This window comes from Columba livia, chromosome 15 (assembly GCF_036013475.1).
Source record: "Columba livia isolate bColLiv1 breed racing homer chromosome 15, bColLiv1.pat.W.v2, whole genome shotgun sequence".
NCBI lineage: Eukaryota > Metazoa > Chordata > Aves > Columbiformes > Columbidae > Columba > Columba livia.
The window spans coordinates 11,220,573-11,248,091 of NC_088616.1; the positions used below are offsets into that span (position 1 = coordinate 11,220,573).

Sequence of the window (27,519 nt, forward strand, 5' to 3'; positions counted from 1 at the left end):
GTTTGTGTTTTTAATTTTTGCTCCTCACATGCAGAATTAAGGAAATAAATCCAAACCCTGCAGTACGTTTATTTGGTTCAGGCACCCAGAGCTGTGTGGGGCTCTTGACACGGGCTGGGATTTGCTTCTCCAAGAGCGCAGCACAGAATGCTTCCCACTGCACAAGAATCCTTCCACGAGGTCTTACAGACTGAAACAGCTCGGTTTGGAGTTACAGAGGGAAGAGGATGAGTGGGAGGGGGGTGACTCCTGCCTCCATGGTGAGAAACTCCAGGTGAGCTGCCCTCTTGGCTGTTTGATCACTCCAGGGCCATTTTTGATAGCAAAATGTCCACAATCTGCATTTTCCCTTGATAGACACCCTGTGAGAGAATTCAGCTGAGCTCTCCCTCACCTCCGCTCCGCTGGTTCCAGCTCTTGGAAACACAAATCTCAGGGGCTCCTGGGCTGCACAGGAAAACCATGCTCTGGCAACCTGATCTCTGTGGGGTGTTTCTCATCACAGGACAGGGGTTTAGCACGAGCGCAGCTCGGGCGATGGATTTGGGGCAGAGACCCTTTTCTGCAAGGTCGATGGGTGGAACAGGAGCGGGTCTGTGCAGCCAGGGCTTGCGGGGCGGCCGTCTGCAGGATCAGCACTTCCCTCCAGCTCCGGCAGCACAGAGTTAGTGTTGACATGTTGCAATAACCGATGACAGGGGCCGGCTGCCACTTTTCTCTGTTCATTGTGTCCCTTAATGAGACTCGGCTGGTCTTACTGTCAGGCCCTGCCAGCCAGGAGGGTCACACAAAGCCCCCGATTGTCACCCCCCTCCCGCCAGAGCCAGGTGAGCAGGAAGAGCAGTTCTGTGCACTGACAGCATCACTCGGCAGCCGGGGATTCACCCCCGTCCCCGCCTGGGTGCCAGTTCTAAGGTTTCACCTCCCGCAGGTCTGAGTGGAGGAGCTCCTGGCTGGGAAGCCCCTTAGTGGCAGGGGACACCTATTTAGGTGTCACGGGGGCACGTTTCGGGTTCCCAGGCGCATCGGGAGCCAGGGACGATGCAGAGCCCGCGTGTGCTGGGGCGGCAGAGCTGCGGGAGCAAGGTCCTGGTCTGACGGGAGGATGGAGGGCATGACCGGCCCCAGTGACGCTGTCCCTGCTGTGAGTATCCCCGGTCCCCAGCGGTCACAGACCGTCCCCGCTCTGTGCTGGCTCAATCCCTCCTGCAAAGGGGCTGAACTGCTCTTCCCATGGCTCCTGGGAAGATTTTGTTCATCCCCAACCTCCACACCCCGTAGTTCAACTCCCTGTAAGGCAGGTGACTCCATCAGCTGGATTTTCATGTAAGTGCCTGGACTTACACGGCATAAATGACCACGTAACCAGGCAGGGTCAGGTTTGAGATGCCCAAGTACCTGTTTGGGACGTGTGTACATGCGGGAGCCACTGGATTCTTCATTTGCACCTTTCCCACCCTGGGAATTTCTATAGCTATTGTTCCTGTAGGGCTCAGGCTCTGTTGTGTTTGATTGAGGCATTTTCAGTTCTGCACGGTTTTAACCTTGTCCACACTCATTGCTTTTCTAGTGGAATATATCTGGAAGTTACATATTACCAAAAAAGATCAGTGACTGACCGGGGGGCTTGAAGATCCTGTTCTTGTGCAGCTGTAGCAAACCTGACTGTGGGCATTTACTGAATTTCTCTATGTGCTTCAAAGGATTGAGAATCAGTTTATTTTTTAAGTGCGGGCTGTACAGTTGAGATTATTGAAAGTACATTCTTTCTGGTTTTATCTACCATCAAGTTAAATTTAATTGTTTCAATGCAAGTGATGTTTGTATCAAGCCACTAGAAGTGTCCTGTGACTGCATGGAGAACAACTCACCAAGAAAATAAAATATAACCAAACATATGGAGGGAGGAGGAAGCAGGATTGCTCTGCGTGGAGTGTGTTTCAGATGCTGATGGTCCTCCTGGGGATTTCTGCTGGAAACCAAAATAATTTAATTTAATTGCCCCTGTTTGTGGAAACCTTCCCACTCCAGCCCTTCCTTGGTGTGTTTGCAGCGTTCACTGGTGCCCCAGCACAGGAGGAAGGTTCTGGGAGTGATGGTTACTGGGATGTCGGGTCAGAAACCGCAGCACTGGGGGAGAAATGTGACATTTTTGCAGGGCTGCTGCCCTGCCCTGTGACGTTCTGGCCGTTCTGCGCTCAGACCCCGGCAGTTTTCGCAGCGATTTGTATCGTGAGTGGGAAGTGTGTTTTATGGTGAAGAATAACCAGCAGCAGGGTTGATTTTAACTGTGGTTCTTTCCTCCTGCCTTGCTCCCAGACCAGGGGGGTTGCAGGGTGCCTCCCAGCCCCATCCAGGACGTTCTGGATCATCTTCTCCCTTGCTGTGTTTTTTGCTGTTGTTGGCATCAGCATCCTGGGAATTCTCAACTTCTCCGCCAGCCCTGCGCAGGTAAGAGACACCATCTGGACAGGAAACCTCCTCGCGCTGCTGCCCCTCAGGCTCATGGAAGCCAACCATAACCCACCCCTGGCGCTACCCCTTGTCCCTGAGAACCCCATCCCCACATCTGTCCAACCCCTCCAGGGATGGTGACTCCAGCACTGCCCTGGGCAGCCTGTTCCAATGCCCCACAGCCCTTTGGGGAAGAAATTGTTCCCCAGAACCAACCTCAACCTCCCCTGGCGCAACTTGAGGCCGTTTCCTCTGGTCCTGGCGCTTGTTCCTGGGGAGCAGAGCCCGACCCCCCCTGGCTCCAAGCTCCTTTCAGGCAGTTCAGAGATCAGAAGGTCTCCCCTCAGCTCCTGTTCTCCAGCTGAACCCCCCAGGTCCCTCAGTCGCTCCCATCACACTTGTGCTCCAGCCCCTCACCAGCTCCGTTCCGTTCTCTCAGCTCGCTCTGGGCCAGAGCTCCCTTCTCTCAGGTGATAAACAATTCAGACAAGCCCCGGGGAGCAGTAAAGGGTGCGGGTGGGGTTGTTGATGGGGAAATGCCATGCAGACCCTGAACAGCCGATGATGGGCTCTTTCCCCCCACTGTGCCCAGGCTGGTCCCCAGCTCCTCCGGCTGATGCTGCAGGGTGAGCACGACCCACTGAGGAACCAGACAGCCCTGGTGGACATGACGAGGAGCACCGTGACCTACTACATCACCTCGCAGAGCAACTACACTGCTGTGGTGCTATATGACAGCAGGAACGTGAGTGGCTCAGGATAATTAAGCTGCTTTTTGGACATGAGCAGGGGAAGGCCGGGCTGTGGGGTGGGAGCAGGAGCTGCAGCCCAGGAAAAATACAACTGGCAACTATTTGGTGCCTTTCATGCACCTGTAGTTAGGAAAGATAACGCACAGTGAAAGGAGGAATGTCCATTTTTTGGACTCTTAGTCTGAAGAACAGGAGCTGAGGGGAGACCTTCTGATCTCTGAACTGCCTGAAAGGAGCTTGGAGCCAGGGGGGGTCGGGCTCTGCTCCCCAGGAACAAGCTCCAGGACCAGAGGAAACGGCCTCAAATTGTGCCAGGGGAGGTTGAGGTTGGATCTGGGGAACAATTTCTTCCCCAAAGGGCTGTTGGGCATTGGAACAGGCTGCCCAGGGCAGTGGTGGAGTCACCATCCCTGGAGGGTTAGACAGACGTGGAGATGAGGTTCTTAGGGACATGGGGTAGCGCCAGGGGTGGGTTATGGTTGGATTCGGTGATATTGAAGGTCTTTTCCAACCAAAACAATTTCATGATTCCATGTCTGGGTTTGTGCCACTGCCAGCTCTAATGGGGACGATCTGTCTGGCAGGGCTACGTGTGCTACAAGCCGGGGGAGCAGCGCGTGTGCTACCTGCGCAGGATGGACGCCTGGGACCGCCAGACCCTCCCGACACCCCTCGACACGTCCCAGCAGAGTGTGAGCAGCGGCCACCCTGTGCTCTGTGCGATTTGCTGGGGAAGGGCTGGGTTGGTGCCTCGCTGGGCTCTGAGCACGTGAGCACAAAAGCAGCAACTCCTGGTTTTACCGATATTTTATCTTGTGAGAAACAGCAGAGTTGCGGGCTGGGGAAGGGGAATGTGTCCCAGGGAGGTGAATAGCAGGGCTCCCACAGGACCCGCTCCCACTGGGTTTTGTTACCTGCTCAAAATTCTGGGGAACAGAAAACAAAGGGGGTTTGTTAGTGATTCACAGGGGAAAAAGTCGGAGTAAATCACGTATACAGACCCTCTGAACAAAATGTTAATGGATGGACGAGTGGGGGGCAGATTCTGTTTCAAGAAGACAGAATGCCCCATTTTTTTGTGTCCCTGCCATCTGCTCTCATTTTCCTCAGGGGCTCCTTTCCCAGCTCCCCCAGTGCCACCCCTGCCATGAGCAGGGACATCTTCACCAGCTCAGGTTGCTCAGAGCCCCGTCCAGCCTGGCCTGGGATGTCTCAGGGATGGTTCATCCACCACCTCTCTGGGAACCTGGGCCAGGCTCTCACCACCCTCAGGGGCAACAATTCCTTCCTCATGTCCAGCCTGAATCTCCCCTCTTTTAGTTTAAAACCATCACCCCTTGTCCTGTCATTACAGGCCTTGCTACACAGTCTGTCCCCATCTTTCCTTTGATCCCCTCTCTAACGTGGTGGGTGGCAGTGCTGGGCAACAGGTGCGGGTCAGACTGATGATCCTCTGCCAACGGGCTGTGGTGGCACCTGGCACACCGGGCTGCTTTAGCTCCAGGCCCGAGGACAAAACAGCCCGGGAGGAGCGTGTCCCCTGTCCCCAGCTGCAGGACTCGTGAGGGGCTGCGGGCTGTCCTTGCTCCAGCATCACCCCGAGAACCCTGCCCGTGCTGCGGGACAGGGGCTGCTCCTGGGGCGTCAGGGACAAAGTGGCCTGGGAGGAATTAATGGGGACGTTTCTTTCAGGCTGATGAGCTGCTGCGTCAGAATAACCAGACCCAGTACTACCAGGAGTTCCTGGGCATCCTGGCGGGGGAGCAGGTGGACCCCGAGAGCCTGGGGGAGCCCGTCCGGGCCCTGTGCGAGCAGACATCCATCTTCTGGGTCAGGAGAGGGGAGGGTGAGTTGTGCAGGAGAGGGAAGCACGGTTGTCTCTAGTACCTCTAAGAGGAGCAGGCTCTGCTGTGCAAAACCTGCTGCACGTCCCGCCAGGGGCTGACAGGGACAGGTGTCCCCCAGTCCAAAATCGAACCGTTGTTCAGCATCACCAAGCGCTGGCTCGTACCCACCACCCGCAGTGACCTGCGGGGCTGGCAGAGAATGCATCCACATCCCCTTCCCGGGCAGCACAGCATGAGCAGCACAACACAGAGCACTCCCCTGCCATGCTGCTGGCTTAACGCTTGTCACCTTCATCCTCACCACCAGCTGCCTGTGGAGCTCTCAGTCTGTTATCTTGCCCCAGTTTTAATGAGAAATGTCATTCCCCAAGGCTGTCCCCTTGTTTGGCTCCCCAGGGACATCTCTCTGCGGGGCTGCAGCGGTGTTCGCTCACCCTACTCTGTCTTGGCTCCTTTGGCAGGTCCGGGGAAGCAACGGCTGATCTACCTTTGCATCGACATCTGTTTTCCAAGCAACATCTGTGTGTCTATCTGCTTCTATTACCTCCCTGAGTAAGTCCTGCAGATGCTCTCTCACTGCCCCACATACTTGAACTGGGTTCCTGAAAAGCCTCTGATTTCACCAAGGAAGGTAACAGCTCCAATCTCCCCCAAAGCTTCCTGCTGATTTCACGCTGCAGTTCAGGAGTTTAGAAAAACAACAGGACTCTGCTCAGTGCTGTCAGTACAGACACTTTATTTGCAGCTGTGCTCAGGGCTGCACCTTGTCCATAGGTATTAGCAGAACCAGGCCTAGAGGAATCACGGGAGCAGCCAGTGTTTTATGGTTGCACACCCTGTTCAACATGAGGTTATTAGATTTGTTGGGGGTGGTTGGCTTTGTACAAGTACAGCTTTCCAAGTCAGTCTGTGAAATACACTTTGAATAAAGGGATTGCAAAATGAGACAACAGCTGCCTTTCCTCTCTTTGCTCAGCCTCTCCCACCATTTAGAAAGGCTGGTTATTCTTTTTTCCCCCCACTTTGGGGTACAAGAACATCACAGAGCTGTCAGCAGCCACTGCCACAGGGATTCTTCCAGCTGAACTGCACCCAGCTGCCCTCAGTGTGATCGCACCTCCCTCTCCCATCCCCTTTTGTGCAAGCATCTCCTTCCGAGGCCACACACGTTGGGTGACGCTCTGCTGGGGTGACACCTGGTCTGGCTTCTGCCAGAGCCTGAGCCCTCTCACCAGAGGAGGGGATGGTGACAAGTGCGTGTCTGGGGCTCCAGAGAGGAGCTTCCCACTGTCAGACAAGGGAAAACAAGCAGAGGTCCTTTCCTTTCTTGCCCACCCATGACTGTTATCCCAACACACTGTCGTTGAACGCAAGGCAGACCACGGCCTTCTGGTGGCCGCTGTATTCCCTCTTGATCTCTCCGGTCTCCACACACCACAGTCTGGCCAGGTTGTCAGAGGAGGCTGGAACAGAAAGTGAAGAGAGGAGTGGGATATATCACATTACCCTTTATACTTTTTTAAAAATTATTATAAGACTTTCCTCTTGCTTTGTTCAAGACGTTACTAGGGCTGTTGATGACAAGTAAGGGGACTATGCACAGCAAGCAGCTCAGTGCATTTCTTTGTTATGTGAGGTTTTAATTATTTTGGAGAGAAGTTACTGTGGAAACGACAACTGGTACGTTTTTAAGGGACTGTCCTGCTGCAAGCACTGCAAGCAGCATTGCTACCAGGTAAAGGGAACTACCACACGGAGACCATCCCTCCGGTTCAAACAGAAGCCCTATTGCAGCACAGGCAAAATACTCAAAGGAATGAGTAGGCTGGGCTGTGGGTGTGAGGCTGAGTGCTCTCTCCTCCTGTACTGGTGTATATGGGTTTGGCAACATCCCAGTTAGAGAAACTGGTAAGTGCTGAGCTCGTGCTGCTGCTGGGGGCAGGAGCACAGCCATGCCTCACCTGTGACAATGTACTGGGAGTCCCCAGAGAAGGCGCAGTCCCACATCCAGCCCCGAGATGTTTCCCCAGGGTTGTTGCTCTTAATGCTCAGCTCTGTCATCAGAGAGAAGTTTGAAGTCCTCCAGATCTTACAGGTCTGATCTGCAGAGCACGTAGCCAAGAGCCTGCATGGAAGAGACGCGTGAAGGCAACTGCGTTAGTCACGCTGGGCTCTTGTTAACGTGGCCTGGAACAGTAACAAACTGGAGACCTGCGTTCATCATGATCAGATTGCTTTACACCTCCATTTTATGAGATTCAAGCCAAACAGATTTGGTGAAGGAGTGCACCAAGTTCACCACTTTGCTCCCAGAGATAAGCAATTCCATCCCAGCTGTAAGAACAGCTTGTGGCTGCAAAACTTCCTGAGATCATGGGGCACGAGGCTGGGATGCCGCTGCCAGCACCCCAGTCCCAGCGTGTCCCCTGTCCTGCTCCTCCCCAGGGGACCTGCAGGGCAGTGTGTCAGCCAACAGCTGGGGCACAGCTGGCAGCCCCAAAAACCCCGTCTATTCCTGTGGCAGGTTGGTGATGGGCTGGCAGGCACTCACGTGGAGTCAGGGCTGAACTTGCACTGTAGGGCATAGCGGTTGTGCGCGGGGATCTTGGTCTTGGGGATCAGCTGCGTCACCTCCTCGCCGATGCCGCCTGTCAGGTTCCACACGTAGCAATTTCCCTGTGGCGAGAGAGGGGGATCTGAGGCCGGGCTGGAGGTCACCCCCCTAAAAAGCAGCACAGCAAAGCCAGGATGCGCAGATGTGCCTCTGCCCATGAGAGGCACAGCCCAGCCCATGCTCAGGGCCACCAGAGCTCACCGAGCTGTTCACAGCTGCCATGTAACTGGCATCCGGGTCAATGTGAACCGAATTCACGGAAACTTCGGGCTCTGGAATCAGCTGCTCGTTGTGGTCCGTCTTCAGGTCCCAGATGTGAATGGCGCCGCTCTGATCACCCACAATTAGCTCAGCCTGCAAGGATGCAAGGAAACAGCCGCCTCGTCTCCCAGAACCCTGCAAGCAGCAGCCCTGTGCCAGCGCCCAGGTCACGCCTGTGCAGCACCAAGTGGAAGCCAACTCTGGTTCAAAGCACCAGGGTCCTGTTCTGCCTCACGATTCCCCAGCACAGGGCCGTTTCAGAGCTCCAGAGCCTGCTGACCGCCCCGCACACTGAGCGAGCCAGGCGTTGATCTCACGTTACATTCTGCAGAAAGGCTGTTTGCTTCTACAGAAGCGTTTGCTAATTTTATAAACCCCGGAGCAGACAGCAGCTGCCTGGTTTCCAGAACCGTTGCACAGCTACAGCTCCAAACAACATCCACAGAAGCCAAACGACTTTCAGCACGTCTGAGAAGGGGCATTAAGATGCGAGTTGGCCAGTGAACAACTGAAGCACTCGAGAGTGTACAGATACCTGAAAAACACCAGCCTAAATGGGTTTTTCTCTCTCTCCCCTTCTCAGGGGAAGGACAAGAGCCAGCTGAAGGGCAGGAGTTCTGGCTCCCATCCCGCGCTCAGACCAGAAGACAATGCTGGCGGCTCTCCACGAAAACCAGGGCTTTTATCGACTGTCTTGCGCTGCCCATAATTTTAGCAGAATCCCTAGAGGAGATCAGGTCATCAGGCACAGCTAATCCTGTACCTGTGAGCAACGGCTTGTTTCTGAGGAAGACAATCATCGCTCGATATATTTAGCTGACTGCACAGTGCAGAAGCGGCTTCTGGATGCCTCAATCCTCAGTCCCCTGTTAGGTCGAAGTGCAATGGCTAAAGCCAGCATGGCTTTACCCAGGCTGTGAGAAATCCCTCTCAATAACTGGATTCAGCACCGCTGCAGCACGGGATTGCAGAGTAATGAAGTTCTCTGAATAAATGCTGCCACCTTTGGACTAACTAACTGTGTTCTGCTCACCATTCAACACTTCTGCCACTCAGCAGCATCTTGTTAGTGGTTATTTCACACATAAGATGTATGTGCAACAATAATATTCGTTTTAACATAAAACATTCTCACAGCACTGGCACTATAGAAGCATGAGCAACATTTGGGTAAAGTCTGGTCCAAATACCTGATCTCAAATCTGGTCTGAAATTCTGGACTTGCAAAATTAAACCATTGAAAAACTGAATGCACAAAGAAACATTTCTATTCCTCTGCTTTTTATAAGGTTTGCACTGCCACGTCTGCAATCAAACCCTGCAGCACTGTGCATACCAAACAGACCAGATGGGTTATTAACAATGATAGGTATTGATTTCACCGCCATCCCTTCTAACGCACCGCGCTCCCTTTCAGCCTGGTTTCCCGAGCCCCAGCCATCCCTCCGGCCACCGACAGCTTCTGAACCGACTGGTGAACCGCAAGCAAATCTGACCCAAATCCTGAAGGTAATGGAGGCCATGGGCCCCAAAATGCTTTTTCTTGGCAGTGGTGCCACCCTCGAGCTTCCCAGCCTGCCCCATGCCACTGATTCCACTCCCATCACATCCCTTGGTTATGCTTTTGGGACAGAGATGGCCCAAAAGGAGTGTCCCCCGCTCTGGGATGAGAAACCCTGCGCAGCCACTCTGCTGTCTCCTTGCAACAGCCAGCAGGTAATTAGCACAAATGCGCTGGCTGACAAATGAGCCCAGGGGACAAAGCTGAGCTCACAGCACATCCACCTACACAGGCACAATATGAGCCTGTGGCTCCCGCACCACTGCTCCAGAGAGCTTGCTCCACCGCACAAAGCGGTGGGGCATTCCCATGGCAGACAGACAGACGGAGTGTCTGTCATGCCGGCTCCCGTGCCAGGTGGGCTCTGTTCCCAAAGCTCCTGGTGGCAGCAGCTCAGCAAGGGGTGCAGGAAGCGGTGGCTGCTCGTTCAGCAATGTCACCAAGAGCTGGAGGGCCTGCGCCACCAGGAAGGACTCAAGGTTTTGCCTCAGGTTTTTCTTCCCTGCTCTTGTGGAAGGATCAAAGGAAGCACACCCTGTGATTAATGGCCTCAGGCTGTGCCAGGGGAGGTTGAGGTTGGATCTGGGGAACAATTTCTTCCCAGAAAGGGCTGTCAGGCATTGGAACAGGCTGCCCAGGGCAGTGGTGGAGTCACCATCCCTGGAGGGGTTGAACAGACTCAGAGATGAGGTTCTCAGGGACATGGGGCAGTGCCAGGGATGGGGTAATGGTTGGACTCAATGATCTGGAGGATCTTTTCCAACCAAAATGATTCTGTGATTCTCCAGCCAGACCCCAGACTTTTTTCCTGCATCTGCCAGTACCAAACTCCAGAGCCCGTCAGCTTCACCCAGAGGAGACGCCACAAAGCAGGAGCTGGGAAATTCCAGCCGAGCCGGTGCTCACCTGGTTGGGGTGCAGGCAAACACAGTTAATAGGAGCGTTCACCTGGAAAATCCGCTGGCACTGGAGGTTACGAGACCTGGAACAGTGAGGAAGGAATGCGTTTGAGAGCGTGCAGCCAGCTCCGCTGCCCCGAGGTGCTGCTGGGGGGGGTCCCGCCGCCTGTGCCCACCGGAGGTCCCAGATACGGGCCATGCAGTCCTCCCCGCCTGTGTACATCCAGCGCCCGTCCTCGTGGAAGCCCACCGACGTGATGTTCTTGCTCACGCCATCATAGTTGATGACAGGGTTGGGGTTGTTGGAGTTGAGGTCATACATGCGGATGTGCTGGTAGCCTGCAGCAAGGACCGGGCAGGGGGTGAGCAACGTCCCCGGCCCTGCCCGGTGTCCCCAGGGACCGGGGGGCTCACCTGCGGCAGCGATCATGCTGCGGTCCGGTGTGATCTCCAGCGCATTCACCTGCTGCAGCCACCCGTTAAGGTCGGTAAGCAGCAGCAGCCGGGGTGTGACCCCGAGCTAAGGGTGCCCGGGGGCGGCCTCCCCAGACTGCCCCGGTCCCGGTGCCGCGGGGAAGGATACGGAGTCCTGGTGCTGGACGGTGCGGGTGCAGATGCCGCTGTGCGCCTGCCAGAACCGCACCGTGTGGTCGTAGCCGGCCGTGGCCAGGATCACCGGGTCGCTGCCCACCGTGCCCTGCGCCGCGTTCATGCTGCTGCTGCTGCCGCCGCCGCCGCCGCCGCCGCCGCCCCGCCGTCCCGACCCGGTCCCGCCGCCGCCCCCCGCCCGCGCTCGGCCTCACGCGTGGGCCCGCGTCCTCGGGCCCGCCCCGTGTGCTCGTGCTGCGGCGCGAGGGGACCCCGGGCCCCCCCTCCCCACCCCCGTTCTCTCCCGGTACCGGCAGCCACACCCGGCGCTAAGACACAGCTCGTTCTGCGCATGCGCACAGCACCCCGCCTCGGCGCGCAGCCGCTCCGGGCACCAGCCGCGTGAGGGCACATGCGCAGGAGGAGGGCGGTGGGCGATACCACGTGCAGAGAGGGATGGGTAAGGCGAAACCACGGGGCAACGGGAGGGGGGCGGGAGCACTTTCCCAGCGGCGCCGCCAGGGAGCGCAGCGCCGAGCGCGGCTGTGCAGGGCCCAGCATCGGGAACCGGACACACACCGGGCACACACCGGGAAACGGACACACACCGGGCACACACCGGGAAACGGACACACACCGGGCACACACCGGGAAACGGACATATACCGGGCACCAGGCACACACCGGGCACACACGGGGCATACAACGGGCACGAGGCGCACACCTGGCACACACCGGTCACACACCGGACACCGGGTACACACCGGGCACGTCCCGCGGAGCGGTCCCAGGTTCGCCCTTTGGGCCGGTGCCCCCTCGAGGCAGAGCGGGCGGCGGCTCCGCACCGTGCCCGTGTCCCCTGCCGTGCGGGTGTCGCACCGGGGCGTGTGGCACGGTCCCCGCCCTGCCGGTGCCGCCCCGCTGTGCACGGCGGCTGTCGGGAGCCGGAGCATCCCTCCCCGCTTGCCGTTCGGCTTCGGCCCCGCATCACAGTGCCCGCGGCACCGGCAGCGCCCGGGCTCTTTAAGAGCGGCGGCGGCAGCGACTGCGGCCCGTGCCCGCGCCCGGCCGTGCCCGCGGCGGCCCCGCACCTGCCGGTAAGGGCTGGGAGAGCGGGGATGCTCGGTGCCGCCGGGGGAGCGGGGATGCAGGGGTGCCCGGTGCCGCAGGGGCGCCCGGGGGGTGCAGAGATGCCCGGTGCCGCAGTGGGGACCGGCGCAGCAGGGGTGCCCGGTGCTGCAAGGATGCCCGGTGCCGCAGCAGGGACCGTGGCCGCAAGGGTGCCCAACGGAGCCTGCAGAGTGCCGTGGGGTGAGGGGATGCCCGAGGGGTGCCCGGGCCCTGGGGGGCCGTGGGGTGCTCCAGGCTTGCGGGTGGTGACCCGGCAGTGCAGTGGGCTGGGGGGGTGCAGAAAAGCCCCCCACAGCCAGGGGCTGCCCCGAGTGTGCCCCAGCGTCTTGGAGGGAGGGCTGCATCTGTCTGGGGCCCACGGTGTAGTAGCCCCCTCCTGCTGCCGACGGGGGCTGTAGCCCCGCGGGGAGGTTCATAGCCTCCCCACGTACTAGACCCCAGCTGTGGGGCTGTGACGTGTGGGGCAGCTGATCCCATGGGTGGGTGCGAGGGATGGGGTGGCCTAGGCTGGGCTGGTGAGGAAGGCTCTGGAAGCGTGTGAGCTTGTGCATGTGAGCGTGCACATAAGTGTGCACGGTGCAGCGTCACTCGTTCCACGGCGACACCATCACTCATCTCACGGCAGCACCGCTGGGTTTGGCATGGCAACGGCTGGGGACTGCTGGAGCAGAGCAGTGGACAGCCAGGCAGCATCCAAACCCTGTGGCAGCACCCGAAACCCTTGCTGCCAGCCCACGGGGGCAACTGGGGGCACTCAGCTCCATCCTCCCCATGGTCCCTCTCTCTACAGGCTCAGGTTTGGGTTTGCTTCCATTCTCCTCTCCTCTGGGCTCAGGAAGGTAAGTGGGGAGCTGGGCTGGTTTTGGGCAGCTGCAAGCAAAATCCATGTGGGCTGTGTGGAGGCAGGGAGGGGGGCGCCGGTCCAGCTCCCTCCTCACATGGCGGCTGCTGAGAGCAGAGAGCCAGGCTGGCTGGCTGCAAGGAGCCATGGGCTCGTACCAGCCTCATGCGGACTGTGCCAGTGCCATCCCCAGAGGGCTGGCAGAGGAAGATGTCACATTAATAAATACAGCATGTGCTAGCGGCGAGATGCTGGGTTACAGGGGCAGCATCAATCAGCTGAGCCCTCGCTGCGAAGGGATCTCCATTGGTACAGGGGCACAGAGTGGCAGCTGCCCCCCCCCCCACCCCTGGGTGCTGCACCCCATCCCCGGTGTGTGCCCATCCTGCCTGCCCGCTCCAGGGCTGTGCCAGGGAGGCTCAAACCCTGGAAATCTGTTCTCTATTTAAATAAGATAACATGTTTTAAAACCGTCAAATCTTGGCGAGCTGACAGTGTCTCTAAATATTTATCCCTGTTCTGATCAGGCGCTGTGTTCCATGACAGCACCGTAAGCACTTTGCATATTTATGGCCTTCCTGGGTGCTGGGCTCCCTGTGCCCGCCTGCCCCGTGCCCAGGGGCCTCTGACCCTCCTCCTGTGTCCCCCTGTGCCTTCCTGCACACCCATCAGAGGTGAGTCCTGGGCCAGCAGCCATCCCCAGCTTGGCATATCCCTGCCAGAGTGTCCCTGCACTGCTGGGAGCATCCAGGGCTAGGTAGGATGGAAACACAGTGGGAACAGGCAGGACAGGGTGCTGTTTGTCCCCTGTGGCACAGGACATGCAACACCAAGCACGAGTGGTCTTGTCCATGCAGGGGACAGCATGAGCATGACTTGCCTAAAGCAGGCTCCTGCTCTGCCTTCTGCATACGAACACCACAGGACTGGGTCCCCATGGGTACTGGGCATTGGGGATGGAGCAGAGATGCTCCAGCCCCCTCCTGCACAGTGCTGCCTGTGACCTGGCCTTACTGGGGTTGCGTGCTCTGGGGACAGCATGTCCCACTCTGGCTCTGCAGGACATGCCGGGAGTCCCAGACACCATGCTCCCCCTGTGCCCCGTTGCAGCATACGGGGGAATGTGTCAGGAGGGATTAGGGCTGCGTCTAGAAAAAAGGCTAATTCCAAGCCAGAGGCGCAGGGCGGCTCAGCACCGCTGTCCCTTGGTGCCAGTGCTCTGGCAACACAAACAAAACCCTCACAATCAGCTGAGCCACTTGAGTACTGGCAGCAGCCAAAATCTGCTTTTCATTCCTCAAATCTGGCAAAGCTGAATTTAACCCTAAACTTCAGTGTGTTTGGGTGGCAACTCATTGGAAGGGTTGGTGGCAGCTGCCCTGGTGCTCACAGAGGCTGCGGGGACGGAGGTGTTGATGTGCTGCAGCGTCCCTGCCTCACCACAAGCACCAGGGTTGGCAATAAAGGAGAAAAAGGGGTAGAAACAATCCTTTAGCTTCTTGTGTGTGGCTTCCAGGAGGGCTCATGCTGCCTTCTGCCCATTTGTCATGGGGACCATGCTGTGCACAGCAGGGTTGCTCTGGGCTCCTAGGGTGGGAGCAGGTGTCACCGTGGGTCCCTTGTCACCAGTGAGCAGTGCCGTGGGTGAGAGGGAGTCCTGATGGGGCTGGAGGAGCAAGGGACACAGGATGTGCATGGTGTCCCCCCCACGGTGTTTTCCCTGGAGGCTGCTTTGGGGCTGCAGAGGTCGGCGGCTCCCCAGGGCTTACGGGAGCAGTGTCTCCCCTCACGGTGTCCCCGTCACGGTGTCCGCGGTGCAGGGTTTGGCCTGGCTGATCACCTCCTGCTGAAGCCATGGTCCTACGGTGTCAGGCCTGGTCACACACCAGTGGGTACAAATCTCTGCACAATCCCTCGAGTTGTGACCTTGTGGGGGGAGTAGGGAAATGGCAGCTGCCACCTCCTGCCATGCAGAGGCTGCCTTTGGTTTGGGCTCATTTTCATCTGAATTGGTAAATCCCCATCTCAGGAGTTCTCAAAATTGGTTTAGGAAAATAAGGCTTCAAATGAATTTCATGAGCATTCATTGTGACAACTTTGACATGAGCTCCTCCCTGCACCCCGTGTGGCCTGTCCTTTGGGTCCCATGAGGGATCAAATGTGGGTTTAACCAGGCCAGCCCCCACAGCACGGTGTGGGGTGCCAAGGGGTTCTGAGCTGCCACCTGTGCCCCATGGTGCCCATGGCTGTTCTGGTGCCCCTCCCTGGAGCAGGCCAGTGCCAGCGTGTGCCTGGGTGGTCCCTGTCACCTCTCCTGCATCCACAGGGCTGTCACCTCCTGTGCCTGGCCAGCCCCAGCTGCACTGTGCCTGCCCTGTGATGCCACCCCACCCAGCCACCCTGTGACACGGCCCTGCTCTCAGAGGTGACCCAGCGTCTCGAGGGGATCCCCTGGCAGGGACTCACCCTGCAGCCACTGCCCTGCTTGCTCCTGCGCTGGCAGAGCCCACAGAGGCTGCGCCCTTGCGGACAGAGGCAAAGGCAGGTCTGGCCACCAGCCCCGTTGCGGGAGCACAGGAGGTAGGAGGGACACAGGGTACATTGTGCATGTCCCCTCCTGGGACCAGGGTGGTGGGAGGGGTTTCCCCTGTGTCCCCTTTATCTGGGTCTTGTGCTGCCCTGGTCAGGGCAACTGGGCACAGTATGTGGGGCTTTGTGGGGTCACCTGAGCTCAGGGTCACCTGTGCTTGGGGTCCTACATGGCTGGACCTCCATGTGTGCCCTGCAGGGATGGCCTTCCAGCGGAGCCACCGGCTGAACCTGCTGCGCCTCGTTGTGCTGCTCCTCGTGGCCTTGGCTGGAATCAAGTTCCTTTTTGGCGACAGGTGAGGTGACAGCAGGACCCCGGGGGTGGGGTTGGGTTCTCTGCCGATGCCCTGGGTTGCATCCATGCTGGGGCCAGGTGCTAGGGGGCAGCACCCCTGGCAGCCCCAGCCCTTCTCCCCTCCCTGCAGTTTCACCTTGGAGCTGCACAAGCACGTCAGCAAGGACAGTGGGTTCTGGGGGGACGCGGGTGACACTGGCCAGGACGCTGGCCCCCGAAGCCAGGATCTTGAGGAAACTGTGGTGAAGATAATGGCCCCGAGGCAAGAGACTGGGCAGCAGGTCCCCAGGGACATCAGTGCCACTGAGATGAGGTTGGTCCACCTGGACCTCAAGGGAGCTGCACCCAGGGTCTCCTACCTGGAACAGGTGAGGATGCCCGGGGAGGAGCAGGAGGTGCTGGGGAGGAATGTGCGAGGGGGCAGAAGCAGAGCCAGGCTGTCCCCACCGGTCCCTGGGGACTGTGCCATCCTCGCTGGCTGAGCCCGCCCTGCCCACCCCACAGGTGTTCCCCCTCCTGTCCCAGCTGGGAGCCAACGGCATCCTCATCGAGTACGAGGACATGTTCCCCTTCAAGGGCGAGTTGGAAATCCTCAAGTCCCCATATGCGTACAGGTGAGCAGGTCTGTGCTGGGCTGGCCGGGCACTCGGTGTGGCCACCACACCAGCTCCCTGCCCCTCTGGGTCAATATTTGCATCCCTATAGTAAAGTCCACACAGGCGTGGGGTGGCCGGGGTTACACAGGCGGGGTGCCGGAGGAGGAAGAGGAGGAGGGAGTGACCCCATACCCTGCCCTCTGCCCTGGTATCCCTTGATGAGCTTGTCCCTGCCCTCCCAGCGAGGAGGACATCGAGCGGATCCAGCAGCTGGCGGAGCTCCACAAGCTGGAGGTGGTTCCCCTGGTGCAGACTTTCGGACACGTGGAGGTAGGGGATCCTCATCCCACATCCCTTTGGCCCGTGGCCTGGAAACCCGCCCTGACAGCTCCTCCCGCGCAGTTCATCCTCAAACATGAGAAGTACCAGCACCTCCGGGAGGTCGAGCGCTTCCCCAACAGCTTCAACCCCCATGTCCCTGAAACCCTGGCCCTGCTCAAGAGCATCTTGTCGCAGGTGATAGAGAAGCACAGACGTTCCACTTGGATCCACATTGGTGCAGACGAGGTGGGCAATGGGTCAGACAGGGACCTCAGTGCTCACCCCAGGTGCCAGGCGTGCTCCCATGGGTGCTGAGCATCCCCTTTTTTCCCCAAATTCAGGTCTTCCATCTCGGGGAGGGGATGGACTCCAAGAACTGGATGAGCCGCAACAAGGGTGACACGGGCACCATGTACCTGAAGCACATCAAGGAGGTGCTGGGCTTCATTGCCATGCAGTACTGGGGGCTGCAGGTGCTCATGTGGGATGACATGCTGAGGAAGATCAGCGTGGGAGCCCTGCGGGGTGAGAGGATGGGGACAGCAGTGCTGGCACCCAAGCCGGGCGTCTCAGCACCCATCCACATGACCACCCTGACCCGGTGCCTGGCAGAAGCCCATGCGTGGCTCTGTGGGGGCACGGGGCTCAGGGGAGCAGGAGGAGCCCCAGGCTCCTGCTGCTGGCACCAGTGCCCATGTCCCCATCCTTGCACCTCCTACAGAGTCTGGGATAGCAAAGCATGTCTCACCTGTGGTGTGGTTCTATGCACCCGACTTCAACGCTGAGCAGATCGGTAAGGTGGTGTGCCGGGCTCCTGGAGCTGGCAGGGGGGACACTGAGCTGCCAAGCTCTCTCACTGGTGGCTTGTGCCTGACCCATTGCAGAGCCATTCCTCACCAAGTACGCGGAGAGCGGCTTCGAGGCGGTGTGGTTCGCCAGTGCCTTCAAGGGTACCACAGGACCAGCGCAGGCCTGGCCCCCCCTGAGCTACCACCTGAAAAACCACCTGAGCTGGCTGAAGGTGACACAGGCGCTGCCACGGCTGGCCCCACTGCGCTGCCAGGGCATCGTCCTCACCGGCTGGCAGAGGTGAGGGGCAGCGAGGCCCTCATCCTACCCGGTGCCCGCGGCGCAGGAGGTGATGGCGTGGCTGGCCCCACTCCCCAGGTACGATCACTACTCAGTGCTGTGTGAGCTCCTGCCCGTTGGCATCCCCTCGCTGGCCATCTGCCTGCAGACGCTAATGAACGGTGAGCAGCTGCCGGCACCGGGATAACTGTTGTGGATGGGCTTGTCCCCTGTGTCTCCACCCCGTGAGCAGCCGCTGCCTGTGAGACCCCATCCCGCAGGCAGGGAAGGACATGGGGGGAGGCAGGGGCAGGAGAGCTTCAGCTCCCCCAGTTTGTGGGTTGGTAAAGCCGGGGGCAAGTGCCTGAGGGTGGGATGGCCTGGGCCTCTCTGTCCCTCTCCTTGCTGTGCCCAGGGGGATTCACAGAAGAGACGAAGAGGAAGGTCCTGGAGGCGCTGGGCTTCCAGAGCTTGCAGCTGGAGCAGAGCACATGGTGCGTGGCACAGCCTGGCCATGGTGGGGATGTTCTGAAGGGGAGCGTGGGACTGGTTACCCAAATATCCTGGTCCCAGATCTGTCGGGGGTGAGAGTGCGTGCCCTCCAGCCACACAGGGTGCCCAGTGCACCCCAGGTGTGGGGCTCTCACCTCCTCCTCCTCCCTGTTCCCAGCGAGGGCAGGGGCACGTTCCCCGGTGCAGAGATCTACCACATGGTGGAGCAGGTCAATGGCCACCTGAAGGAAAGCATCCTCAAGGCCCTGGAGGAGGAGAGGTAACGGGTGGTGGGAGACAGCGGGGTTGACCTGTTCCGGCCACAGGGCTGGGGCACAAGAGTTTTTACAGGGAAGGGGACCTGCCAGGCACGCAGGTCCCCATCCGTGAGTGGTCCCCACATGCCTCTCTCCCCTCCCCAGCGCCATCAAAGGCTGGTTCAGCCCCTATCACCGCAAGCACCAGTTTGGCAACCCCCGCAACATGGAGAGCTTTGGCAGCAAGGTGCTCAAGTACGTGGTGCTGGGGGCTGGGTGATGTCTGGGGCTCAACTCTGGGGTCACTCACAGGAAGGAGCTGGACCCCCTGCTCTCCCCCTACCAGGCTCCACGAGGACTGGGAAAGCTTCATCCATGACCTGCGTGGCCAGCTGGAGAGGGTCTACTTCCCCGACACAGTGGAGGAGTGGATGGAGGAGAATGTCAACCCTTACCTGGACCAGCTGCGGGACCTGGTGCGGGACTACCAAGCCATCATCCGCCTCAACGCCAGGCCCAAGGTGATGTAGTGGCTGTGGCCCCCCCAGGTCCCACTGTCCCCCAAGGGTGGGCTTCAGGTGCTGCCATTGCGTGTCTGTGTGCCAGTGACCGCGTCACTGCTGTTGGTTTGTACTGTACAAAGAGCTCCCGCACACCCCGCTTCCACAATAAAGTATTTTTGTAGATGCTGCTGGTGCTGGAGGGGGCCGCGGCTCTGCCCCCCTGCAGGCTGGGGGGAGCTGGGGCTGGTGCAAGGGACAGGTCTGTCCTGCAGCCAGCCTGGGCCTGTTGCTCCTGCTCTGCTGGAGCTGCAGGGGTTGGCAGCCACCGGGCAGAGCTGTGACACAGGGCAGGGAGAGGGCAGCCTGTGCCCTGCGGTGCTGCCAGCCCATGGGGACACCCGTGTGCCTCATGCTGGCCTCAGGGGCTGCTGTGCCCTCCCTGTGGGATGGGGTCCCACTCGGCACAGGTGCTGGGTGCTGTGCAGCACCAGGTGAGGGCTGGCAGTCAGGATGGGACAGCACATTGGGTGGGCGTGGGGGGCCCTGCCAGGCTCCACCAGTACCCCTGCCTGCTTTCGGCATCATCCGCCACTGTGAGCCCCTGATGGCTTAGAAGGGGGCGAGCACAGCGCTCGCTTCCTGCATTAGCTGAGCCCCTCTCCAAACGCTGCTTTCATCTCTTCCTTCCTCTCCTTTAATCCAGAGCCCGGGGCCCCCTGGGCTCCCAGGCACGTCCTGCCTCCCGCACCCGGGCAGGGGCCTCTGCTGCGCTCCTCGCCTGCGGCCATGGCAGGGGGACACAGGGGACCCCCATGTGGGGCCAGCCCTCCCGCTGCCAGTGGTGCCTCTGGCTCCTGAAGCAAGGCTTCCACGTGCCTGCTCCTCCTGACCCTGCTGCTGGGGGCGGCGAAGCCAAAACCCACCCCGTGCCCACAGCTCTCCCCATTCAGGGTGCTGGGTTTTGCTCAGTGTGCACAGGGCCACAACACAGACATTTCACTGCACATTCTTCTGCTCTGCAAAGACCAATTTGACTTGGCAAGAGCCCGGAGGGAGCCGCAGAAATGTGAGGCGGCCCGAAGCTCCTTCTGCAAAAGCCTGGCCCAGACAGGGGAGGAGGGATGAGGGCTGTGCACCCCACTCAGCCCCACACAGCCCCGCTGCCCTGGGTTCTGGCTCAGTCACAAAGGTCCTGGTGCCATCCCATGTCAGTGCTGGATCCCCGCATGCTGGCACTGAGTGTAGGAGCCCAGCAGGAGAGAGGACCCTTGTCAAGAAGCTTAATATCTCACCGAGTGGTGGCAGATGCAAGGGAAGCCCCCGACCCACCTGGGCCCCTGACCATGTGTGGAGCCCCAGCCCCCAGCCAAGGGAGACCTGCAGCGGCTCAGGCCCCCCATGCAGCCACACACAGCCAGCCTGTGGGATTAGAGGGCAGATTAGACAGCGTTTCGTGCTGGCAACCCAAATGTCCTGGATTGGAAAGTGGGGGTGGGGAAAGGAGATAGACCCCGCTGTCCCTGAAGGGGGGGTCAGCCTGGAGCTGGGGGCTATGGAAGAAGTTGAGGGCTGCGGTGGTCACCCTTGTGATCCAGCTCAGGGGGCATTAGGGAGGAGGTTGGTTCATGTTTGTCTGGTGTTTGCTTGGTACCCTTCATCTTCCCCTCTGCCACAGGCACTCAGCCGGGGCTGCAGCTGCCTGTCCCCACACCCTGCAGTGAGTATGTGGGTACCAGCATTCTGGGTGCCCCAGGGCTGGTCTGCTGGAGACAGGACCTCCATAAGGCTTTTAGATGACAACTCATCTAGGAGAGCAGAAATTTGGGCAGTTTTGTGCAGGTCATGGCTGTGCTCTGCACTGGCTGGGTACCATTAATACATCGTCTTGTCCACCACTGGCCCCATTTCCCGTCTGGTTTGTCAGCATCCTCAGGCTCAACACCACCAGGCACCCTCCCACACCTTTCACGTTTCAGTCATTTAAGCCATAAAAAAGTGGAAGGGGACAAATGTCACTGGCCATTGTGTCTACCAAAGTGGAAAATTAGGCAGTAATAAGGGCTTTATTTAAAGAAATTGAAAAGCTGCTCCAGCCTGGTTCCCATTATCAGCCAACACCGGCTGATGATTGGTGACCGCAATGGCCAGGCAGAGCGTCGGGATGGCGACCAGTGAAGGGCACCCAGGAGTGGGGCTGGGGTGCACGGCGTGCTCTGGGTGGGTGCTGGGGAGCACGGGGTGCCCCGGGTGGGTGCTGGGATCTCGGCTGCAGCTCCCAGCCCCATCTCCTCTCCGCCGGGGGGCACCGCCGCCCCCGGGATCCTCCCGAGGAAGAAGAGGCCGGGAGCAGCCTCGTTCCCCACGCTCCCCTCCAGCTGCCGGGACCGCTGAGACCCGCCGGCTCGTTACACGCCACAGCTGCGCAGCGGCGGCGGCGGCTCCCGCCGGGGCGTCCCCCGGGCCTCGGCACCTTCCTCCGCACCGGGAAGGGGGATCCCCGTGCCCCGCCCGCAGGCACCGGCCCGGCCCCCGCCCCCTCGTCCTCCTCCTACCCCGGCGCTGCCGGTGCGCCCCCTCCTCCCGGAACTCCCCCCGCTCCGCTCCCGGTGCGGCCCCCCCGCCCCACCGCGCCCCGCCCCGCCCCGGGCGCCCGCCGCCGCCGCCGCCGCCGCCGCCGCCGCCCCCGCCCCCGCCTCCGGAGCGGGCTGGGCGGGGGGGCCCGTGCCGAGCCTTGCCGAGCCGAGCCGCCCGCCCCTCGCCGCGCCGCGGAGGATGCTCGGGCCGTGAGCCCGTAGCCGGCAGCCCCGGCGCCGCGGAGCCATGGGCAAGGACCAGGAGCTGGTGCAGGCGGTGAAGGCGGAGGACATCGCGGCCGTGCAGAAGCTGCTGCAGAGGCCCAAGCCCGGCAAAGCCAGTGAGTGCCGCTGCGGCGGGGCCGGGCCGGGGGCACCGCGGGGTGTGGGGGGGCACGAACGGGCATCGCGGCGGCTCGGGGCCCGCATCCCGCCCGCTGCTCCAGGGGCTCGGCCGGGATGCCGCCCTGCGCCCTGCCGGGCCCCGGAGCATCCCCGGCCCTCCTTCGGCGCGGCGCGGGCGGGCGGGGGCTGTAGACGTGCCGGGGACCCCCGGCGGCGTCCCGGGGAGCGGGGGGGGCGGCCCGGCGGGGAGAGCACTGGCGGCCGCGGAGCATCCCGGGGCTCTGAGCGGCTGCTCGGCGCTGCACGGGGTCGCCCCGGTGCAACCCCCGGCACGGCCGAGCTGCCCTTGCCCTGTGCCCGGGAGTGGCTCCCAAGTCCCCGGGGAGCCCTCGGGCCAGTGCAGCCGGGGGTCCGGGGCTGGGCATGGGCACGGTGAGGGCAGAGACTGCGGCCGGGCAGAGCTGGGGGCATCTGCGTGTGCATGGAGTGTGTGTGCACAAACCGTCCATGTGTGCACCGGAGCTGCCGGTGCCCGCACACGTTTGCGTGTGTCTGTGTGCGTGTACACGCATGCTGGGTGTGAGTGTGTGTGCCTGTGTTTGGGTGCGTGGCTGTGTTTGTGTATCGGTGTGTACCCTGGCATATGTGTGTTTGGATGTGGCTGTGTTGGTGTTTCTCCGTGTGGGGGTGTTTGGATGCAGCTCCCTGGGTATCTCCCTGTGTGCATCTCTGCGGCTGGGTTTGCACGTCTCCGTGTGTGTGTCCAGATCAAGACATGAGGCTGCAGGGGTGTCCGTATGTCTCTGTGTGTGTGTTTGTACGTGTGTGTAGCTCCGTGAGTATCTGCTCTCTGTATGATTTAACTGCTCTGTTGAGGCGTTCCACCCGGGACTGAATTATTCATGGTGCTGATGCAGCCGCAGGTTTCAGGCCTGGTGCGCAGGGCCAATCTGAGGGGCTGGGGACCACCCCTGGGCATGGGCAGAGACCATGGGGAGCTCTCGTGTGACATTGGGTCACTGGGCACACAGCCCCTTTGCCATCCCATCCTGAGTCCCGTCCCTTCCTACTGGGGCCCAGCGCTCCCTGAATGTGGGCACCCCTCTGTCCCTGGAGCTGTGCAGGGCTCATGCCCTGTCCCCATCTGTGGTTGTGCAGGTGAGTTCCAGGTTAAATAGGGCCAGCGTGGTGTCCCCATGTCCTGGTATGGAGCAGGGCTGGCGTAGCATCCCCCATGTCCCTGCTGTTGTAGTGAAGGGCTGGCACAGCATCTACCATGTCCCTGGTGCCATGCAGGGCCGGCATGTGGTCCCTTGTGCCATGCAGAGCTGATGTGGTGCCCCCTGTGTCCTGGTGACAGGCAGGACTGGTCCTCCGTGTCCCCAGTGCCATCATTGCTGTCTCTGCCAGTGGCCTGTGCAGGGAGAGCAGAAGGTCCAGCTCAGACCCCCCTTCATTCCAACCTGCCCCAGGTGCTGCTGCTTCTGTGGCCTCTCAGAGTGACATGAGGGGACCGAGAGGGACAGCACTATCCCCTGCACACTCTTTCCCATCCTGCTGGCCCAGGCGGACAGCTGATGTTGCTGTGGCAACGGCCAGCGGTGCTGGAGTGCCACCACCTCCTCCCACATCCCTCTCCTTCCCAGCACTGCTCTGCTGCATCTCCCGCCCCGGCCGTTCTCCCGCTGAAAAGCCCTCCAGCACCGGGCTCTGCTGGACAGGTGACTGGGGTGGGCAGCGGTGCTCCTTGTGCTGCGTGCGTGGACAAGGGACACCCAGCAAGGCTGAGCCCGCCTGGCCTGGTGCTGGGGAGATTCCCACTGTGGGCCTGGATGCTCGCTCCATGTCCCGGTTGGGCTGCACATCTCCCGCTCTGCCGGAGCCCCCAGTGCTGGTGCTGGGCTGCTCCAGTGTTGTTACCCCACAGGACCCGCCTCTCTTGCTCGGCAGCAGGGCTGTGTGCACGGCAGTGGGTGCCACACACCTGGCCTGGGGTGCACAGCACAGGACGGCACAGTGCCGAGTGGTGCTGTCCCCATGCCGTAGCCTCCCCATGTCCCCCGGTCCCCTCCACATGCTGGTCCCATGCGTGCCTCCGGCACTCCCCGCATTGCGTAGCACCAGGAAGATTTGTAACTTAGCTCTGTTATCTGGATAATATCCTATTCATGTGGGGTTTAATAAATGAGATTTTAGAAATCCCTGCGTGAATTAACACGGGTTGCTATGGCGACGTGGGGCCCGATTTAGCATGTGGAGTATGAGTTTGTGGGGCCCGGGCCGGCCGCAGCGCGCACCGTGCTCGCTTCCCGGGCATTCATAATTGATGAGGTTGTCTGAAAGTTACGCAAATCAGATGCAGGGATTTGGCAGCAAACTCTTTCCCTCCCCGTCCCCTCCTCCCTGGTGCTACCTCGAAGAATTGTAGTGACTTGGCGTTTTCCCTTTGGCTTGGGCACCGTGGAATGGGATGGGGCTCTGGGGCATCCCTAGCAGGGTCTGTGCCCGCTGTGCTGTTCCTGTCCTGGGCAGCTGGGACTTTAGGCAGCGGGAGATGGGGCTGTGCTGTGCCATGCAGGGGAACTGTGGTTCATCAGCCGTGGTGTGCTGGAGTGAGCGGGCTCTTTCCTTGCGAGGCTGGTGCTGCCGACAGTTTGTCCACTTTGGAAACAGCTTCTGCGTGGCGCCCACTGGTGCTACAGGAAGGACTTTGGGCTGAGAGCCTTCTGCCCTGGCTTCTCCTCCCACCGAGCTGGGGGGCTTTGCAAAGCATTTCCATGTGCGGCAGCTTCGTGCAGCACAGGAGATGCCCTGGCACATGGCCCCATGGTGCCAGGGCAAGCAGCCTGGCATGCTGGGGAGAGCCGGGGCTGTGTCCCATGGGGCTGCACTGCCCATCTATGCCTGGTCCTTGGTGCCGTCCTGGTTGCTGAGGCTGCCATCAGGGCTCGTCTCCTCATGTGCCGCTGGAGCTCTGGGTACCTCGCTCTGGGACGCTGGAGGAGCCACGCTGCCTGGCTGGGTTTGGGACCTGGTCACAGGACCCCACACCCGCTACACCCCATTATGTGGGTAACCTAGCCTTACTGCCCCTGGGAGCGGGTGCTGAGGTGTGGGCAGCTCTTGGGGTGCCCCTGCCTGGGGTGGGAGAGCCCAATTCCTGTGCTGCCACCTGTGCAAGGCTCTGCATCCTGCCCTATGTGTCACTAACAGCAGCCCCAGTATTTTGGAGGTTATCCCAGCCAGCCCTGATCCTGCTGCCATGCCTGGGGAGGGATCCCAGCCCCACTGGCACCACTGGCACTGCGCTGGCCCCACGGCTGCCTCTGGCCATGCTGCTCCCAGCTCGGCGCTGTGCGGGGCTGCTACAGGTGAAAAGAGCAGGACAGGAGCCAGGCAGCTCCTTGGAGGAGCGTGCATGGTGCAGGCAGCACGGGCAGCAGGGGAGGGACCCCAAAGCTCAGCAAACACCCGCAGGCTTGTCACCCTCTGGGGTGTTGCCATCCCATGGGGACCCATTCTGGGATGCAGGTGAAGCTGCAGCAGCCGGGTGGGATCTCTGCTTTGCTGGTGCTCTGGGATGCAGGGGCAGCAGGGCACAGGAGCCAGACCCCTTTGGGACATGGGGTCCCCGCCAGAGTCTTGCTGACTGCCTCCTGCCTTCCAGTGCGTCCTTCTGTGTGGTGACCAGTTAATTCTAGGGTTTTTTGCCTGCATTTGATTGCATTAATAATGTCCTCTGATAACAGTATTTAATAAAACCAGGCTAATATGGTGCAGTTAGGAAATGTCTTTGACATTTTACAATTCAATTTCCATGCAGTAAGAGGCAGGGCAGCTGCAAATCCAATTGTGGTGCAGTGCCCAGAGTGCATGTGGCCAGCAGCCGCCAGAGCTGCCCAGTTCCCCCAGTTCCCTCTGGCCACTTCTAATGGTTCCTGCTGCCATTCCCGGCCACGGGCACTGGAACAGCCCCCCCTTGCTGCAGGGGAAGCCTGGGCAGTGGGGGATGGTGCTTGCTGGGACACCGGAGCCCTCAGGTGCTACCGGACTCTGGACCCATCAGTGCCGGGCAGGAGGAAGGGGCTGCAGGGCTGGATGCTGTGCGGGCTGCAAAAGGGTGCTGAGCCCCTCCACATCCTCTGTCCCATGGCCAACCGCCGATCCCCTCGGTGCAGATTAAGGGGTGAAACGCCAAGGGGACGGGCTGGGGCGTGCGGGACGATGCTGACGCAGGGTGATGGCAGCACGGGCGGGAGGTGGGTGCATCCTGACCACTGTGCAGGACCTGAGGGCCATCCGGGATGGCAGCTGGGGCTGAGCAGCTCCTGGTGCTACCGCTATGCTTAATAGTGTGTCAGTCAGTCCCTTATAAACTTCTTTTTGGGGTTTCTAGCCTGCATCTGAAACCTCGCTCCCAGCAGGACTTGGCAGGCGGGCACAGGCTGGTTGTGTGCCAAGTTTTCTTCCAGAGGGGGATTATTACTCAGCCCAGGGTGATGTCTCGTTGTTTTACATTTTCTTGCCTCTTTCTCTGGCTGGACTGGGGCTGTGGGTGCAAACCCTCCTCTGCCCCCCGCTCCACCGCAGCACAGCTCCTGCTTTGGGCCGGCCACTGGGACCCTGCCCGCCGGGGGATGCTGCAGGGGATCCCAGGGCTGTTGGTCACCGCCTCCAAGGAGCAACAGGGCCAGCGGCTATGTTTGCAGCTCAAGGCTCCCTTGCTGGCCTGGATTTCCTCACAGCAGTCCCAAATTCACTTGGCTTGACACCAGTTAGCCTTTTGCCGGTGGCAGGCAGCCCCCCCGTGCCCAGGGCTCTTGCAGGGCTGCTGGTTCTGGCTGTTCCCCACACAAGGACCTTGCTGCCGGACACCGCTGTGCCATGCACCATGGTGGGGTGATGCTCTCCAGGGGTGGCTGGGATGTGGCAGTGCCAGGTTGCACCCCACGGTGGCGGTGCCACAGGGTTTGGGATGCTGGTGGTGCAGGCGGACTGGGTCCTGCAGGCGTGATCCCCCCTCCACAACCACCCCTTTCCCCGCCAGCCCAGTGCGGTTTGGTTTCCAGTAGCCAGGCTGGCGTCTGGCTCCTCTCCCCTGCTCCGCTGTGCTCCCTTTAACCCTTCCCTCCCCTTCCCAGCTGCAGGAAAGGCTGCAATGAACCCCGTCCTTGACTTGGTGTGCCGGGTGCCCTCAGCCCCTTCCCGCTCCCCTGTGCCCACAGGACCCTGTTGGTGGCTGCTTGGCCCTGCGGTGGTGATGCCCAGATGGTGCTGAAGCTGTGGTGGGTCCTTGTTTAATGTCAGCCCTGGACACATGGTGGGTGGGAGCTGCAGGGTGAGCCGTGGAAGGGACCTGTGGCTCTGGGACGACACTTGGGGCTGTGCCTGAGTGTGTTTGCCATGGCTCTCCCTTCTGGTGCAGGTGCAGGAGCGGTGTGTGCCGCTGGGCTGGGCACTGCCAGGGCCTGGCACTGCTGGCACCCTGAGGAGCCGGGGCTGGGGAGCCTGTGGCCAAACACTGGCCGTGAA

The 27,519-nt window shown here is 60.5% G+C and overlaps 4 protein-coding genes across 12 annotated transcripts in view; 3 read left to right on the forward strand and 1 right to left on the reverse strand.

Annotated features, from left to right (window-relative positions):
* The first annotated feature begins 54 nt into the window (after positions 1–54).
* On the forward strand, positions 55–5,996 carry BRICD5 (BRICHOS domain containing 5). Its single transcript, XM_065030632.1, is given in 8 exon segments — positions 55–926; positions 928–1,116; positions 2,054–2,114; positions 2,262–2,451; positions 3,047–3,199; positions 3,791–3,898; positions 4,899–5,052; positions 5,515–5,996. Coding segments are annotated over 8 exon segments (1,185 nt in total). The 5' UTR covers positions 55–691; the 3' UTR covers positions 5,610–5,996.
* On the reverse strand, positions 5,770–11,304 carry MLST8 (MTOR associated protein, LST8 homolog). 2 transcript variants are annotated; one of them, XM_065031216.1, is made up of 8 exons: positions 10,972–11,295; positions 10,803–10,854; positions 10,565–10,727; positions 10,396–10,471; positions 7,869–8,021; positions 7,605–7,729; positions 7,015–7,178; positions 5,770–6,516 (listed from the first exon to the last, which is right to left on the reverse strand). In XM_065031216.1, exons 1-8 carry the CDS (start codon positions 11,098–11,100, stop codon positions 6,398–6,400), a joined length of 981 nt encoding a protein of 326 aa, XP_064887288.1. In that variant the 5' UTR covers positions 11,101–11,295; the 3' UTR covers positions 5,770–6,397. The 2 variants fall into 2 exon arrangements, with proteins under 2 accessions (XP_064887288.1, XP_064887287.1); XM_065031215.1 differs by having other exon boundaries at positions 10,565–10,854; positions 10,972–11,304.
* Positions 11,305–11,373: 69 nt separating this feature from the next.
* On the forward strand, positions 11,374–19,253 carry LOC102084977 (hexosaminidase D). Of its 5 annotated transcripts, none has more exons than XM_065031210.1 (16): positions 11,413–11,436; positions 12,898–12,946; positions 15,275–15,528; positions 15,737–15,833; positions 15,963–16,200; positions 16,337–16,446; positions 16,671–16,758; positions 16,831–16,995; positions 17,091–17,274; positions 17,471–17,542; positions 17,634–17,838; positions 17,917–17,999; positions 18,233–18,311; positions 18,488–18,589; positions 18,732–18,821; positions 18,913–19,253. In XM_065031210.1, the coding sequence occupies exons 4-16, from the start codon at positions 15,739–15,741 to the stop codon at positions 19,094–19,096; spliced, it is 1,695 nt and encodes a 564-aa protein (XP_064887282.1). In that variant the 5' UTR covers positions 11,413–11,436; positions 12,898–12,946; positions 15,275–15,528; positions 15,737–15,738; the 3' UTR covers positions 19,097–19,253. The 5 variants fall into 5 exon arrangements, with proteins under 5 accessions (XP_064887279.1, XP_064887282.1, XP_064887281.1 ...); XM_065031209.1 differs by lacking the exon at positions 11,413–11,436 and adding an exon at positions 11,514–12,073; XM_065031207.1 differs by lacking the exon at positions 15,275–15,528 and having other exon boundaries at positions 11,374–11,436.
* A 2,442-nt stretch (positions 19,254–21,695) lies between these two features.
* CASKIN1 (CASK interacting protein 1) overlaps positions 21,696–27,519 on the forward strand; it is a 29,696-nt gene continuing 23,872 nt past the window's right edge. For 2 of the 4 annotated variants that reach the window (XM_065031176.1, XM_065031179.1), the window contains exon 1: positions 21,697–21,983. In XM_065031176.1, coding sequence (XP_064887248.1) covers positions 21,890–21,983 — 94 coding nt within the window. In that variant the 5' untranslated portion in view covers positions 21,697–21,889. Of the gene's footprint in view, positions 21,984–27,519 lie in introns of all 4 variants that reach the window. The other 2 variants (XM_065031178.1, XM_065031177.1) reach the window with 2 other exon arrangements.

What these genes read in the sequence shown, in the direction of transcription:
- MLST8 (XM_065031215.1), bottom strand. Translation starts at nt 11,100, where the DNA reads ATGAACGCGGCGCAGGGCACGGTGGGCAGCGACCCGGTGATCCTGGCC. An exon ending in TGGCAGCTGTGAACAGCTCG is followed by an intron (nt 7,730 to 7,868) that starts GTGAGCTCTGGT and finishes CTCTCGCCACAG; the next exon opens with GGAAATTGCTACGTGTGGAA. An exon ending in CTCCCAGTACATTGTCACAG is followed by an intron (nt 6,517 to 7,014) that starts GTGAGGCATGGC and finishes TTTCTGTTCCAG; the next exon opens with CCTCCTCTGACAACCTGGCC.
- LOC102084977 (XM_065031207.1), top strand. Translation starts at nt 11,389, where the DNA reads ATGCGCAGGAGGAGGGCGGTGGGCGATACCACGTGCAGAGAGGGATGG. An exon ending in TCTCCTCTGGGCTCAGGAAG is followed by an intron (nt 12,947 to 15,736) that starts GTAAGTGGGGAG and finishes TGTGCCCTGCAG; the next exon opens with GGATGGCCTTCCAGCGGAGC. An exon ending in AAGTCCCCATATGCGTACAG is followed by an intron (nt 16,447 to 16,670) that starts GTGAGCAGGTCT and finishes CTGCCCTCCCAG; the next exon opens with CGAGGAGGACATCGAGCGGA.